The sequence below is a fragment of the Ovis aries genome, chromosome 25 (genome assembly GCF_016772045.2).
Source record: "Ovis aries strain OAR_USU_Benz2616 breed Rambouillet chromosome 25, ARS-UI_Ramb_v3.0, whole genome shotgun sequence".
Taxonomy (NCBI): Eukaryota; Metazoa; Chordata; class Mammalia; order Artiodactyla; family Bovidae; genus Ovis; species Ovis aries.
This window is the reverse complement of record NC_056078.1, coordinates 24,882,676-24,899,316: the sequence shown is the minus strand read 5'-3', so window position 1 is coordinate 24,899,316 and position 16,641 is coordinate 24,882,676. Positions and strand designations below refer to the sequence as shown.

At 50.4% G+C, this 16,641-nt stretch overlaps 1 protein-coding gene across 3 annotated transcripts in view; it reads right to left on the bottom strand.

Moving 5' to 3' along the window:
• HK1 (hexokinase 1) overlaps window positions 1-9,241 on the bottom strand; it is a 75,755-nt gene extending 66,514 nt beyond the window's left edge. Inside the window, exon 1 of one of the 3 annotated variants that reach the window (XM_060406861.1) lies at window positions 8,998-9,241. In XM_060406861.1, coding sequence (XP_060262844.1) covers window positions 8,998-9,057 — 60 coding nt within the window. In that variant the 5' untranslated portion in view covers window positions 9,058-9,241. Of the gene's footprint in view, window positions 1-5,236; window positions 5,263-5,602; window positions 5,744-8,997 lie in introns of those variants that run through there. The other 2 variants (XM_015104404.3, XM_042240866.2) reach the window with 2 other exon arrangements.
• Between the last annotated feature and the right edge of the window lie 7,400 nt (window positions 9,242-16,641).

Genomic DNA, 16,641 nt, shown 5'->3' with positions numbered 1-16,641 from the left:
TAAGAGCATTCCACAGTTTAAATTGATGAAAGGGAGGTACACGGATCAACATGGAAGAGTCTTAAATATACAACGTTGAGCTTTTAAAGAAACCAGTTGCAGAAGGATACAAACAGAATAACACCATTTACAAAAGGTTCAAGCCATATAAAGTAACAGCACACACTGCTTCATAGATACATGATATGCAGTCAAAAAAATATTAAACATGCAGGAAATGATAAACACCAAATTCAGGACAGTGGTCACCTCTGGGAGGAGAAATGAATGGGACGGAAGATGGGCGTAGAAAAGGTTTCAGTTGTGTCTGTAATAAAATTGCAACTGTGTCTGTTACTTTTCAAGCTATGCAGTGGATACACAAGTGTTTGTTATATTAGCTTCAATATTTTTTATGCACCTCGAATATTTCACAATAATAAATTAACTCTTATGTACTGATTTGGTGGGGGGAGAGAATTAAAATACAGATTCCAAGTTAAATCACTAAAAACAATAGCCCTCTGGAACCCATTCCAGTTTCTAAGACCTTGAGAAAGTTACTTATCTCCTCTGGGCCTCCAGCCAGTCCCTGTTTCTAAAAGGGGAATAAAATCTCTGCCTTCTGTCCATACACTCAAGGCAGCAGAATGTGCAGGGAAGGAGCAGTGAGGGGGACGGATAACACTTCCTGCCATGACAACCTCACTGAGGTTTCTGAAAGATCAGATGAAAGCACACACTTACCCCTGTGGCTGTCAGTATGTCCTTGTGTATTGTTAGATACAGACAGACATATATACCTACACACCCAATTGGTATCTGATAGGAAATGGCAACCCACTCCAGTACTCTTGCCTGGAAAATCCCATGGACAGAGGAGCCTGGTGGGCTGCAGTCCATGGGTTCACCAAGAGTCGGACACGACTGAGCGACTTCACTCTCACTTTTCACTTTCACGCATTGGAGAAGGAAATGGCAACCTACTCCAGTGCTCTTGCCTGGAGAATCCCAGGGACGGCGGAGCCTGGTGGGCTTCCATCTATGGGGTCGCACAGAGTCGGACACGACTGAAGCGACTTAGCAGCAGCAGCAGCGGCAGGACTTCTCAGGTGGTGCTAGTGGTAAAGAACCCGCCAGTCAATGCAGGAGGCGTTGAGAGACAGGTTTGATCCCTGGGCTGGGAAGATCTCCTGGAGGAGGGCATGGCAACACACTCTAGTATTCTTGACTGGAGAATCCCACGGACAGAGGAGCCTGGAGGGCTATGGTTCACAGCATCACAAAGAGTCGGACACAACTGAAGTGACTTAGCACCCACGCACATGGCACCCGGAAGGTGTTTTAAAAAGAGAACCATTTAAAAAAAGAGAAGGCAAACTACATTTTGGTAACTATCCATTTGACTCACCCTTACAAAGTTTCTAAGTATAACATTCCCATTTGTACATTTAGAGTGTAGCTTTCCCCCTGCCCCGCCCCCTACAGCCCATGTGTAGTCTTAGTTCCCTGACCAGGGATCAAACCAGGGCCCTTGGCAGTGAAAGTATGCAGTACTAATCAAAGGACTGCCAGGGAGTTCCCTAGCGCCTGACTTTAAGCAACTCCTAGGCTAGTGACTTCCCACCTAAAGATCTGACTATGGCCCCAAGAGCTCTCATAGCATTCTATGCTTTGCTCTATCATAAGAGAGCAGATAATTATTTATACTCTGTGAGAAAACAGGGACTATTTTGTCCAGGTTTATAGTCATCACTCCAGCCTAGTATAGTACTCTGCACGTAATAAAGGACTCAAACATTTTCTGAAGAAATGACTGCTCTCCCATGATCCGATTTGATTCTAAATGTCCTCAAATCAATTAAGCAGGTGCCAGCGGTCTAGCCAGGACTACTTCCTGGGTGCAGAGGTGTATGCTGGCCTCTCCAGCATCTCCCCTAGGACCTCCTCAGGCATGTTCAGAGCTGACTCCAGTGGCTAATTCTACCAGACAGGAACCCCTGACTGCAGGCACACAGTCCTTCTAGGAGAAAGCTGCCCATGCTTTCTCCAGAAAACAGGAGTGTGGGAGGACTGCATGGCATGGCCAGATGTGAAAGTCCCTCATACCCACCCGCACTCCCAGTTTATTCCCTCAAGACATCCCAAACTGTGAAACCAAAGGAAGTGTTGGGGATTTTCTGGGTAGAGAACTCCAAGGAACTTCCAAAGGGTAGAGGGGACAGGGGCTGTGTAACGAAGATTCCCCAGGGAGTGAGGCTCTTCCTGAGTATCTGCCTAACACCAGATCAAAAGGTGCCTGTGATGGTTTCCTATCATTTCTGTCTCACTCCCCCCACCCCACCCCCAATCAATAAGGAAACAGGCATTTTTTAAATGCTTGCTTTTGCCACTGGGACACAGGGGCCCCAGGGAACTAGAACTCGGTAGCCCTGTTAACTGCTAAGCATACTCTCCTCTGTCTTCACGAACCAAGTACTCGAGGACTTTGGACAAATCACACTTGTTGCTCACCTGCTTATGGAGATTCCGACCGATCATGGGGATCCCTCCTAGGGAAAATCCACTGGCATTTGTTCACCATTCTGACATCCCCGGGGGAAAGAAGTCTAGCCTTTCTTTAGAGGCCAAGTTCTAACCTTGCGGGGCCCATCTTCCTTTTCTGAAGGAATACAGCACAATGTAGTCCTTCACCTTCCTTCAGGCTCTTAATGGCTAACCCAAGTGGAGGAAGCAGGCGAGAGAAGAGGCATGTTAAAAGCTGCTTGGAGGTCAAAAGACACAGGCTCTAGCTGCAGAATTAACAGGTGGCTAGAATTCTGATGAATGGAATGCACACGAGCATCCTTTTCCTCCCAAAAGCAATAGAAGAGTAAAAGGGATATCTGTGTTTTGTACCCTTGTACTTCAGTCTAATGCCAGGGCACCCTTTTCACTGCACCCCATCATCTAACACTATGCATACGCAGTCTGGAAAACGGCGATCCATGCTGGGAAGCCAGATGCTTGGCGCATTTCAACACAGGATGTATTTATGAGGTTGAATTACTGATGTCCCATAAGCAATGGGGAGAGAAAAGATACCCTTTCATGATCACTTTTGTATCCCAAGCAATCCCATAAACCTTTGCTGGCACCATCCCCATCTTCCCCTTCCCCACCCCCAAGACAGAGGGCAAGGAGATGGATGAAGATTAGTGGGGGCTGCCAGAGCTGTCTCCAGTGCTCCAGAGGCCACCTAGGGCTGGAGGGCTGAATCATCATGGCTTGTCTTCACTGGGTCCTCATCGGGTTGCAAGTAGGGCCCAGTTCCGCAGGAAGAACAGGGCTTGGAGTCCTGCCAGTGGAGGGCTTACCCTGGATCCCTATGGTAAGTGGTCTCTAATAATCCGGAGTCTCAGGAGAACAGACGCAGTCTCTCAGGATCTGCACAAGTAGCGGCTGGGAAAACTGACTAGGCTATCAGAACAAGTGCCCACTCTGTGTTCAGGAGGCCCAGGAAGCTTCCTGAGGATCACACACACAATGGAAGAGCCACGCAGCCCATCATGAAGGTCCCTCTGGCAGGAATCCACATCCTCTCCCCATAGAAAGCAGCCTGAGAACTCCTCCGTGAGATGCAAGAATGCCAGCTTATTTTTAAGACTCTCCTTGACCAATAATATTATTTGGTGGAAGCTTTGGCCTCAAGACCCTCCTCCAGCAAGGTTCTGAGGCCAGAGGAAGGCAGAGAAGGAATTTCAGAATGCCAGTCTCAGAGGAGGAGGGATTTGAGGATCAAGTGATTCAGAAATCACACAGTTAGATGCGTACAGGAGCCTGGTGGATAGACTGCGAGTCAGGCCACCATAAGGAGTGGAGGGCTCTGGCTACACTAGAAACTGCCCACATGATAAAATGGGTCCCACCAAGGCAGTCCAAACCTCAACTCAACTTGGCCCCTGGCAGCCACAGATGATGGTGGGTGTGGATGCTGGAGGCTTACAAGGTTATCTGGGTCCCCACCTTGGTGATCGGCCGTCTTGAGCTACAGAGGGCACCACGGGCAGGGAGAGGACAGTGAACCCATCTATGTCTTCAACTCCCCACTGTGAAATGGGAAGAACATCAATGATACACAACACCACTGCAGACCACTGGTGAAATGTACACGTTGGCATGCACAGCTCCCAGAGCTCAGTGGCCAGGAGGCTGCAGGGTGCTCCTCGGGAGTGGAGTCCCATGGTTTCACAGCTCCAGTCACTGCCACTTGTAGCCATGAGGGACCCTGGCTGGTTCCCAGGCCTGTCTCCTAACTACTCAACTCTGGTCCCTACTGAGCGCAGGATCCAAGATCCAAGCAGCATCCTCCATCGTTTCTGTCTCAGCACCTCCCCTTAAGCTGACTTCAAGGAGGAGCCTCGGTCAGGTTCCTAGCGGAGAGAGGCAGAAACGTGGGTCACACCCTGGCTTTCCCCCTAACTCCTCGGGTGACCTTGATGAGGTGACCTCACTACCCTGAGCAGGCCTGTTTCCTCTTGTGCCAGAGGCGGGGGCTGTCCCGGGTGATTAGGAAGAGAAGAGCATTGAACTTCCGGTGGCTACAGCTCTATGGCTCCTGCCTCTCACCTGTAGGTAGCGCTCCCTTGTTGGAACTCCAAAGTCAGGTTGACTTTGCTCTCCAGCCCACTTTATCCCAGCAATAATGTCACTCACTTTGGGTGTGGATCAGGAGCATCTGCCAGGCTCGGCAATGATAAAATGGGCGTCTTTCCCTACAGTTTAGGCTGTTTCTTAAAAACTTGGTGCCAAAGCTGGTAGAAGGGAGAGATACACCTTTCACACCTGCCAGCTGACAGTTTGTTATGTTATAAGTCCGGGAAGGGAGATGTGTCCTTGTGCAAGAACACACACGCCACAAGCATACAAGTCAAGACCTCCATCCGACTCAAAAGAGCAGTCTCTTATTTGAGCTCCCTTGGGCTGGTGGGAAATTACAGCTTAAGAGAGCGGTCACGGAGAGGGATTAAAAAAAAAATTCCATTCAGACGTACCGCTCCAGACCTGAGGCCTATGAGCAAAGTTTCCGGTGGCCTCCGCGCCCCTCCCTGTTTCAGGAAACCATGCGGGTCGTTCGGTACTCAGATTAAGGGAGCAGCCGCAATAGCTGGGAGAGCTGGGGGTGACAGTTTTCCCGGACCCCTGACGCCCTCCACCAGGAACCCCAAATATGGGATGCCCGGCTTCCAGCCAGCACCCCCGCCTGCCGCGCACTCACCTCCCCAGCATCGCTGTGATCACTCCGCCCACGGCGCTAGGACCGTACCAAACAGGCCTACGGACCAGCCCACCAGTCCCCACGCGGCCACCTCCCCGCCTGGCCCGGGGGCCCGTTTGACTTCCACAGCCCGTTTCAAGGACACTGCAGCAGGCAGCCCAGGCTCGAGGGTCTTTCCTCCACACAGACACAGACGGCCCCAGGAAGAATCGAAAGGCGAAGACTTCCCCACCGCCCGACAATCCAACCAACGCTGGCCTGAGGGAGGCTGGGCGCGGGAGGATGGAGGCGGCTGCGGCGGCGAGCGGATGCCGGAATGCAAGGCTGCGGGCAGAGCGCCGGGCGGCGGCAGCGGCCCCGGCTCACCTTTTTGACTTGGTCATCCTTCAGTTCGGTGAAGTAATAAGCTAGGAGCTGCGCGGCGATCATGCTGGCGGTCGGGGGCTCGGGGCGACAGGCGGGCGGCCGGCGTCTGTCCTCCGCAGCCCGGGCGATCAGTGGTCCTCTGGCGGCTGCTCCGCGGCTCCTCCTCCTGCTCCCGCGGCTCCTCCCCCACCGCCCGGAGCGCGGCGCCGGCTCACGCGCGCCCCGTCTGCGCGCTCCCGTCCGCGCGAGGGTGACCGTCGCCAGCCGGCCCACCTCCTCGGCGCCCATTGGCTGCCGCGCGCCTCGGCTGCGCCGGGCGGCGGCGGGCGGGCCAGGACCTGGGGGGCGCGGTGGCCGCTCCTCCCAGCGTCTGAAAGAGGGCGGGCGACGCTGCGAAATCCCCCACGGCCAGGCATCTCCCGGCACGTCCCCCACGTAGGGAGCCGGCGCAGGGGCGGGAGGTTTTGTCGCGCGCGCACCGCCACGCGTGGCGGCGCCCTGCTTGGGCGGGGCGCAGGCGGGGAGGCGGCATCGCCCGGCCCGGCTGGCTGGGGAACTGGGCAGGCGGGGGGCGGGGACGCAGTCCCCCTTCTCGGAAATTAGGGTTAGCCCCTGTTAGTTCCAAGGAAGGGGAGACGCCCTAAGGGGACTCGAAGAAGTGGCCTTGAAAAGCGAGCGGGGCCTGTGGCGGCGGATGCGAGAGGCTTGGGAGGCTTGGCGGTCCTCGCCCCGGGGCCCCACGCCTGCCAGCTCTCGCGGGCCCAAGGGGTCCTCACCGACCGGGCATCACCCCACTCCACCCTGGCCCGCCCGTGCTGCAGCGCCTCCAGGCCTGATCCTCCGGCTGGAGGATTTGTATTGCTAAACCAAGAGCGACGCCCCACAGCGTCCGTCCCTGAGTCACCGGTTCTTTGAGCCGTCTTCCCCAAGGGCGCACGCCGCACGCCGCTGGGCGGGACTTGAGCTGCAGGCACTGGCCCCAACCCGTAGGCTCCCGAGCGCCCAGGCCCAGGCTCGGTGGAGTTTGGGGGACAGTTTAGGCGCCCCTCTTAGATGCCGCCTTTTTCACATCCTGGAGGAAGTTAGCTGGGTTGGGAGGAATCCCCGGAAAACTATTCAGTTCTAAAATACGGAAGGGAGGTGCGGAATCAGAGGTGTTTATGCTGCTACTAGGACTGATGGCAGCCATAGGATTCTTAGATTAATTGCTTCTGTGTGCCAGACACCACCAGGCGCTTTACTGCCTTACGAGAGGACGTGAACTGAACTCAAAATACAAAGAAGTGGTTACTGACTCATCGGGTAAGCAAGTGGGGGCTCACTGAGGCCATGTGTCTTACTATACAACCAGAAAGCTGTCGATCTAGGATTAGACTTTGAGTCTGTGCGTTTTCAAACCAGTGCTCACCCCTGGGTTTTATGTCCTCCCAGTGGTAGGTAGCCACTCTGCCTAAACAGGCCATGGTACTGGAACCAAGGCAGCAGAGATGGCCAGTGTCCAGCCCCATAACCTCTACCTGAGCCCTGGATCCTCGGAACCCCTGGCCAGGCCTAAGAAAGGTACAGTGGAGTCAGGAGGGGATGGTTTAGGACCAGAACACTTCTCAGGAACCTCAGAGGCATGATTTTTGCCATCATCAATTGAAGAGGATCTCAGTTTTAGCCCTGGAGCCTAGAGCTGTCAGTCCAGAGCATAGCCCTCACCCCCTTGCTTTATGGCTGAGGCATCCAAAGTCACCTCTCTGAGCCTGCTTTCTCATCTTATAACATGGAGATACTAATGGCACCTACCTCCCTTGGCTGCTGTGAAAGAGTACAAATAAAACACTTGCTTATAATATGCAAATAATAAATGGTGGGTATTATAAGATTGACTTGGAAGCTGATGAGGTTTACACTTTGAGGCTTCTTGCTCACATTTCCCTGAGTCTAGGCCCTGAGACGGAGAAGGAAATGGCAACCCATTCCAGTGTTCTTGCCTGGAGAATCCCAGGGACAGCAGAGCCTGGTGGGCTGCCGTCCCTGGGGTCGCACAGAGTCGGACACGACTGAGGTGACTTAGCAACAGCAGCAGGCCCTGAGAGGACCCATCAACTTTATTTTGTAATTTTGAGTTATTTTCCAAAGAGGCTCCCCCAAATTGCTTAAGCTACAAGCCTCACAAAACTTGGCTCTGCCTCCTAGACATGTGCTCAGTTGCTCAGTCCTTTTTGGCTCTTTGCAACTCTTTGGACTGTAATCCTCTGTACATGGTATTCTCCAGGCTAGAATACTGGAGTAGATTGCCATTTCCTCCTCTAGGGGATCTTCCTGACCCAGGGATCAAACCCGCGTCTCCTGTGTATCCTGCATTGCAGGCAGATTCTCTACCTGCTGAGCCATCAGGAAAGCCTCACCCCCTGGATAGTATCCTTATAAGCCAGGAACAGAGAGGTCTCTTGGCAGCCATCAAACATTTCATCACCTGCAGTTCCATAAAGCAAAATTGGGAGGATGAGAACAATTTGGTTGTTCTCAAGTGCCATTCAAGTCTTGCAAATGTAATTCTTCCAGACTCACAAGGACCAAGAATTGTGCTTTGTTAATTGCTCTGTCTCACACTCAGCCCAGGGCCTGGCACTCAAAGATGGAATGAGTCCAGGGCAGTGATCAGGAGTACACATACCCTTTTACCCAGGCCCAGCCAGCATCATCACCAAGCCCTCACTACAACTGAGATGTTTATCTGAGCCAAAGCAAGAGAAAACTAACCCTTCCACTGGCCAGGCTACCCTGAGATGTTCTGTTTGCAGGTAGGGAGGCTGCCAGTACTTTCTCTTCGTTGCCTTTGAGAGAGAATCTGCTTCTTAAGAGGACTCACTCCTCCCCATCCCCAGAATGCGGCCAGGTCCCAAGGCCTATCGAGGTTTCCTGAGAAATATCTCTAGGCCTGCCTCACTGCTTTTTCCCAACCCTCAGTCCTCATCAGCCCATGCCAGAAATATTACAAGTCTTCTAGCTGCCCTTCCTGGCTCCTGGCTTCCTGCCATCCAAGTCATTCTGAGGTCTGAGCCACATTATTCCTGCGAAAAAGCAGCCTAATCACATCATAACCATGCCCTAAATCCCTTGATGGCCCCCCTCCTTCCTGATGGAGCCAATTCAAACATTTCTGCCTGGTGTCTGAGGCCTTACGTAATCTGACTCCACTCTTCCCCACTTATCTTTTCTCCACCCCAAGGAGGCCACTTCCCCCTGTCCTTGGCCCACACCAGGTCCATCCTGTTTGAGCCCCTGCACTATTTCCTTGCTTGCTCAGCCTTCTCCACTCACCTCCACCTGACCAGCGTCCCTCTCACCGGAAACCCAGCTCTCCCACCCTCCCCATAAAGCCTTCCCTGACCATGGCTACTCACTGAAGTTTCCCAGGCCTCAGCACTTCCACAGCACAAACTCGGACTGTGCTTAGAGTCCATCTAGGTCTAGACCAAGGCTCTTCTTTACAGAGTAACAACGTGAGGAGCAGTAGGTGGACCATCTTGCCCAGCGTCAGGTTGTGGTAGAGTTTGGAGCTGGGACACAAACCCAGTCTTGATGCCCAGCCAGTGTCCTGTGCATCCTTTCCCACCACCTCACTGTAAGCCTGGCCCGCAGATAAGTAACGCTGAGTCATGACTGTCCGCCTGATATTGTTGGCTGTCTTCTGGGGGTGGGTGGCCTTATCTGTCCCAATCAGACAGCTTCCTGAGGCCGGGGCCCATGCTGCACGGCTGTGTCCCATGCTAGGCTCAGAATTTCCCCCTTATGTCATGCCATTTATCACCCCTTGTACTTCTTTATTATTCTGCCTCTTTTTTAGTTGCTGTCACAGATCTCTTGGACGCCAGCAAAGTCCCTTTGCTGAGGAAGAGCAGCAAAGATCTGGACCATAGGAAACCTAGTTCCACAGGTCTCCCCTCTAGATGCCCCCCTCCTCCTGGATGTCTGCTGGGTTTCTCTGTTCAAGTTGGGGTGGGGGTAGAGGATCAGACTGCTGGACTATCAAGCCATGAAACACCCCTGCTGGTAAGAAAGTGAGGGCTGCAGCGAAGTCAGAGTGAAACCATTCGCATCAGCCCCATGGGCACTAGGAACTTTACTCCAGAAATTCTCTGCAGAGGAACAAAGCTGTACCCCAGCATCTGGCAGCACGCTTGTAACAGCAATGCTTGGATAATGTTGACAGTTTACAGAGTAGTTTCTCATTTATTGCCTCATTTCTCCTGATAACAGGCTGGTGAGGTTAGAAGGGCAAATATCATTATCCCCCCTTAATCAATGAGGGTCATGGGGTTTATAGAACTTGTTTAAGGTCCCAAAGAGAAAGAGAAAGCGAAGAAAGAAAACCCACACTAGGGCAGCATCTTGGAATACTGACAGTGGGGGCCCTGTCATGCATGCAGAACACATTCTGAAAAGCACCACCAGGAGGGGAGACTGACCCAGTGTTTCTGTTAGTTAGATCTGTGGTGTTCAACCTGGGTGCATAAAAGAATCACCTGGAGGGAATTCCCTGGTGGTGAAAGCGGATAGGACTCAACCCTTTCACTACTGTGGGCCCTGGTTCGATCCCTGGTTGGGGAACGTTAAGATCCCTCAAGCCAGGCAGTGCAGCAAAAAATAATAATAATCACCTGGAGAGCTTTTATAAATGCTAATGTCCCAGCTCTAATCCCAGAGATGATGGCTGAATTGATCTGGGGTGCAGTCCAAACAGCCTTTTAAAGGTTCCCTAGGTGAATGCCAGAGACTGTCAGGAATGAAAATGACTGATTTAGACCCTAACTTTCTAAGGGGACATCTGGAGGAAATGTCTGAAATGAATTGACCGGTAATACTTTCAGCAGGCTCCCTCAGACACTGCTGGCCATGGTTCCTCCAGGGTCCTAGTGATCCTGTCAATCTGGAGAACACTGGGATGAAAGTTCATTGTGACTTTCTCATCAACTTTGCACAGTTCTGCTTCTTGCGTGAGAAGGGTAAGGCGTGGCTGGGGTCGTAAAATCACCTCAGCTTGCCTCCCTTCCTCCTTCATTTGCCTAAAGTGCTGCCTTCCAACAACCTCAAAACAGAAGTTACAAATTGGCAACTGCCAGGCTGAAACATTGTATTGGACCCACCTCATGTTTTAGGTGCTTCCCTGGTGGCTCAGAGGTAGAGTCCGCCTGCCAATGCAGGAGACACAGGTTCAATCCCTGGGTCAACGAGATTCCCTGGAGAAGGATATGGCAACCCATTCTGGTATTCTTGCTTGGGAAATCCTATGGACAGAGGAGCCTGGTGGGCTGCAGTCCAAGGGGTGCAAAGAGTTGGACATGACTAAGCACACGTGCACAATGTTTTATATGTATGGGCCAACCCTTGAAAATTAGGAGATGTCACCTTATTTTTAAAAATTTTTTAGGCTTTACTGCCTGGCTTGAGGGATCATAATTCTCCCACCGGGGATTGAACCCACATGCCCTATGTTGAAAGCATGGTCTGCCCACCCACTGGACCAGCAGAGAAGTCCCAGATGTCACTTTAAAATCCAGATTTCTGGCATCTAAAGTCTAGCCTCACAGAGCCCATGTTATTACTGGCAACAATCAGCTGGCACTGACCACTACTGCCCCCTTCAGACAAGGCTGAGGTACTGCGGCTTGCCCCAGACCCCCACCTGTCCACCTGCTTCACTGGTACACACAGTTGACAGGCCTGAGTAGGCATTTCAACTTTCAGCTGATAACTGGAATTTACAGACCCAAGGCCTCAGGTATCAGAGCCGGGACTGAGATGAAGTAAGAGAGGCCTTGCACCCTGCATGTGTGCATGCATGCTCAGTCGCTCTGTCATCTCCAGCTCTTTACTCTTGGCGCCTCTTTTGCTTCACCCAAGTCCCAGCCCTCTCAGGTGTCATCCAGGTCCCTGCATGCCTGCTTTCTGTTCACCTCTGACTTATTTACCTGGTTCTGAAAGGGCCTGAAACCACCACCCTCCCTCCAAGACACCTTGTTCCGCTTCTGTCCCCAAAAGGCTTCTATTCTCCTTTAAGGATGATTCCCTCAGGGATGCCAAGGGAAGCCCAATCCAGTCTTGTCAATCCCTGAACACCCCATCCTCCTCCCGTTACCTCTGAACCTGACGAGCCTCCTGTGCTTAAAGAATAATGGCCTGGAGGAAGAAGGGTTAACCAGACTGCTGAGGCCTGCCTGGCCTCAGGCCTGCTCCTTATCTGAGGCCAGCTCCTTCCCCAAAGGACACCCATATCATGTTGGAACAGAGCAATCTTAAATCACCCTGCTGGCTACCCCGAGTTTTCTGGGCTATTTCTCTCAGTGCCCCCACACAAACCACCCTCATGAGTCCAGAAAAATTTCTCAATCCTGCCTCTTGGAATTAGCTCCAAAATATAGAGGAAAATGCTCACATAGGAGAGTCCATGTCAACACCTAGGCAGGGTCCCCAGCCTGTGGGACTACACAGGCCAGCAAATTAAACACAAACAAAACCTAGGCACTGGCTTTTTGTTTTGCTGATTTTTTTTCCATTGTAATTTCCATCTCCTCTCACCATAATATCCTAAAGGAAAATATATTTTAGCCCAGAGAAGTAAAAATAAGGGCTGCTTTTTAAATCAAATACTTTGGTTTTATAATAATGTTTACTGGTGTTTAGATGGTAAAGAATCCACCTGCAATGTGGGAGACCTGGGTTCAAACCCTGGGTCAGGAAGATCTCTGCAGAAGGGAATGGCAACCCACCCCAGTATTATTGCCTGGAAAATCCCATGGGCAGAGGAGCCTGGTGGGCTACAGCCCCTGGGGTCACAAAGAGTCGGACACAACTGAGCGACTAACACGCACACAGTTGCTAAGTCACGTCTGACTCTTTACAACCTGTGGACTGTGGCCCAGCAGGCTCCTCTGTACATGGGATTCTCCCAGGCAAGAATACTGGAATGGGTTGCCATTTCCTTCTCCAGGGGATCTTCCCAACCCAGGAATCCAACCTGTATCTCCTGCTTGGCAGGCAGATTCTTTACCACTAAACCACCTGGGAAGCCCCCTTTATAATAATAGTGTTTAGGCAGGATTTACCACATACCAAGTATTGTTCTAAAATCTTTACATATGTTAACATGCTTGATCCACAGAACAATCCAATGAGGTAAAAACCAATTTTATCCCCATCTTATAGGTGCAAACACCAAGTCACAGGGAGATTAAGTGACTTCTCCAAGATTACAGGGCTACTGATGGAAGAGCTGGGATCCAAGCCCAGGCAGTCTGACTCAAGACCACCCTGCTGCTCTAAGAAGGTGAAATATTCATTTCACGATATTGTCCTTATTTCTCTTATTTCACCCAAGCCTAGTGATGGCTCAGTCACAGCTGGGTCCAAGCACTTGAGTTGGGGAGCCTGTCTCCCCTAGTGTACTGAGCCATTTTTGGTTAGATGTATAAAACATAGCACGTGGAGCCTGGTTCTGCAGAACCATCCTATAAAGGGCATTTTCCGACCAAGTGCTGAGGTCGATCCAGTGACAGAGGGGCCTGTAGCGGGGGTAGGAAAGCAGCGGCCCCTTCCAGTGCGGTGGGGGTGGGGCATCTACTTTGGTCAAAGGAGCTGGGTGTTCCCTGCTCTCTGAGTCTCCTGTGGGTGCATCCCAGCCTGCCCTACCCAAAGAATCACTCTTGTTTGTCAAGAGCTGCAGTCCCCACCTCTCCTGAGCTCCAGGTTCATATTTCCAGCTGCCTGTAAATACCCAGTCCTAGCTCCCACAGGCACCTGAAACTCAATTTGTCTCCCATCACAGTCATTTCTTCTTAAATTTATTTTCTTCTTGGTTCCTCTCCTTGTCATTTATTCACTCAACAAATACTTGTGAAGCACTTAAGGTGCCCTGCACTTCTAGCTCACTAGAAATGTATAGGTGAGCAAGACAGAGTCTCTGCCTACCTTCTGTGGGGAGAGACAGTAAACAAATCGCAAATTAGAGGCACCTTATGTCAGGTGGTAGGAGGGAAAATAAAGCAAAGTGCTGGCCACACAACTACCTCCTACAATTTCTATTTCCCCTTGTCCTTGAGTCCCCCAAAACTGAGTTCCCCTGCCAAGTTTATGATTAACCTCTCTATGCAAAAGTTTATTCCCTTTCCTCTCCCATCCCTGTTCCCCTCAGGCTTGAGGAATATCCAAGAAAAGGTGGTCTGAAATTGAGCGGGACCCTGTAGGGTCTTCCCAGGCAGAAATCCTTCCATGCTCCCCGCTCCCCATCTGCCTTCTTGTTTGGCCTTCCCTGAGCCCCCCAGAGTATTTCAGTCCAGTTCAGTTCAGTCGCTCAGTTGCGTCTGACTCTGCGACCCCATGGACTGCAGCACACCAGGCCTCCCTGTCCGTCACCAACTCCTGGAGTTAATGATTAGAATAATGGTCCCGGGCCTCCTGAAGTGACCAAGATAACATCTGAAGCGTGTGTGTATCTTTGAGTAGTTCTGCAGAAAGACCCCCACTCAGAGGAGGGTGGTAACTTGCTGACCCCCAGCATGTAGACCCCAGAGTGATTGGAACTAAAAGACTGATGAATAGGACTCCTGAAAACATCTATTAATTCACCACCAACCAATCAGAATGTCTGCTAACCTATCACACACCCTTCGACCCTTACCCCTAATGCTCCCTTTAAAAAAGCCCTTGCCTGGAAAAAAAAAACAAAAAACAAAAAACCCTTGCCTCAAAGTCTGTAGTGCATGAGCTGCCCCTGAGTGCCCCACAGTAAATATTGTACAGAGTGTACTTCGGCAATTTGTTCACTACCACCCACCCGGTATCTGTAGATTGATTTTGCTACACATCAGATGGTAGGACCCAAGTTCCATCAGTAACAAAAAGAAAGTGAGAGCATCTCATGGAAGCTTCCCGGGGCCATTCCTGCGCAGCTTCCCCTCTGCCATCCCGCCTCCTTTCCTCCTGCTGGCTGAACTACAGACTGGCTGGAGATCCACGAACTGTCTTGGATTAAGAGATAACCTTAAGAATGGCAGCCATACAAAACAAAGCAACAAAATAAAGTAGAGCTTGTTTCCCTCTCACCCAGGGACCCCACATCAGCCCTACACTGACAGCCTCCAGATTTCCAGAGCTTGAGAGAGAAAAACTAAATTATAATAGAAAACCGTAGAGAATCTGAGTATCATTTTAGATAGGATGGATAAGGGAAGCCTCTCTGAATATGTGACATTTGAGCAGAGACCAGAATAAAAGGAGGGAGTATGCCATGCCTGCGCTTTCTCTTCTCTCTTGGGAAAAGAATGTTCCAGACAGAACCAACTCCCTGCCACCCAAGCTGGAGACCTGAACACCATCCTTGAGCTCTTTCCCCTCCCAAATGCCCCACATTTAATCTGTCACCAAACCCCATCAAATCTACTTATACTTGGGTCTTGAGAACAAACACAACACAAATCAAACCTACGGACTCTCTTGAATCCATCTTCTCCTTCTGATTCATTCTGCTGGAGCAGGACTGGAGTGGGTTGAATGGCACCCGCCTCCCTCCAAGGCATGGCCTGATCCCCACAACCTGTGAATGTGACCTTATGTGGAAGAAAGGTCTTTGCATGTGTAATTAAATTAAAGATCTCAAGATTATCCTGGATTACTGATGGGCCCTAAATCCCATGGCTGTCCTCATTGAGAGGCAGAAGACAAGACATACAAAGGAGAAAGGAAAGTGCCATACGAGGGCAGAGGCAGATGCCACGTGAAACCCAGCCAAAGGGTGCCGAGAGCCCCCTGCAGTGGAAGAAGTCCTCTAGAGCCCGTGGTAGGAACCTGGCCCTGCTGACACCTTGATTTTGGTCTTCTGGTCCCCCAGAAGGGTGAGACAATATATTCCTGTTTATTTAAGCCACCAAGATTGTGGCAATTTGTTCTTGTGGCCCTAGGAAATGAATACATTTCTTTTAGCACAGTATCTACTCTCTCTTGGCTCCAGGCTCCAGAGCTTATCTGTTTAGAAATCCCTATAGTAAAAAAGTTTTGATCATGTATCTCAATGTAGTAAAAACGTTTTACAACTATTAGTGCAAACTACTATATGTATGCATATCCATACTAATAAGTATGTTGTAAAACACGCCTAAATGTCTATGCTAGACATGAAAATGGATGAGACAGACGAGAGTTTAAACGATACAGCTACTTTAGAACTGTTTGGTTGCTTCTGATAAAGTCTCATAGACACCGACCCCATGACCCAGCAATACCTTTCCTGGGTATTTACCCAAGAGAAATTAGGGTATATGTCCCTACAAAGATTTGTATACAAAAATTCATAACACGTTATCAGTAATAGCCAAAACTAGAAGCCACTCAAATGTCAATGAGCAAGAGAGGGGATAAACAAATTGTAGTATATCCATACATACTTTATACTTCTCAGGTATAAAAAACAAATGCTTTTTTAGGGGTAACAATATTATTGAGATATAATTGACTACCGTATATGCACATTTAAAGTATAAAATTCAATGATGTTTAGTACAGTTACAGAGTTGTGAGATCCTCACCACAGTCAATTTTAGAACATTTTCGTCATCCCTAAAAGAAACCCCATAGCCATTACCTGTCCCTTCCCATCAAAAGGCCACACTCCCCAGCCCCGAGCAACCTCTGATCTGCTTTCTGTCTCTACAGATTTGCCTATTCTGGACATTTTGTATAAATGGACTCATACAATCTTTGGTGACTGGCTTCTTTTATTTACCATAATTTCCTCATCATTCTTAAATTGTCTGGAGTATAGTTGCTTTACAATGCTGTGTTAGTTTCTGCTGACCGCAAAGTGAATCAGCTCTATCTATACATATATCCCCTCTTGTTTGGATTTCCTTCCCGTTTAGGTCCCCACAGAGCGGTGAGTAGAGTTCTCTGTGCTATATGGCGGGTTCTCGTTCGTTACCTATTTTATACACAGCGGTGTGTATAGTCCCCTTCTCCCACTTCATCCCAACCCCCTTCCAACCCTGGTATCCATG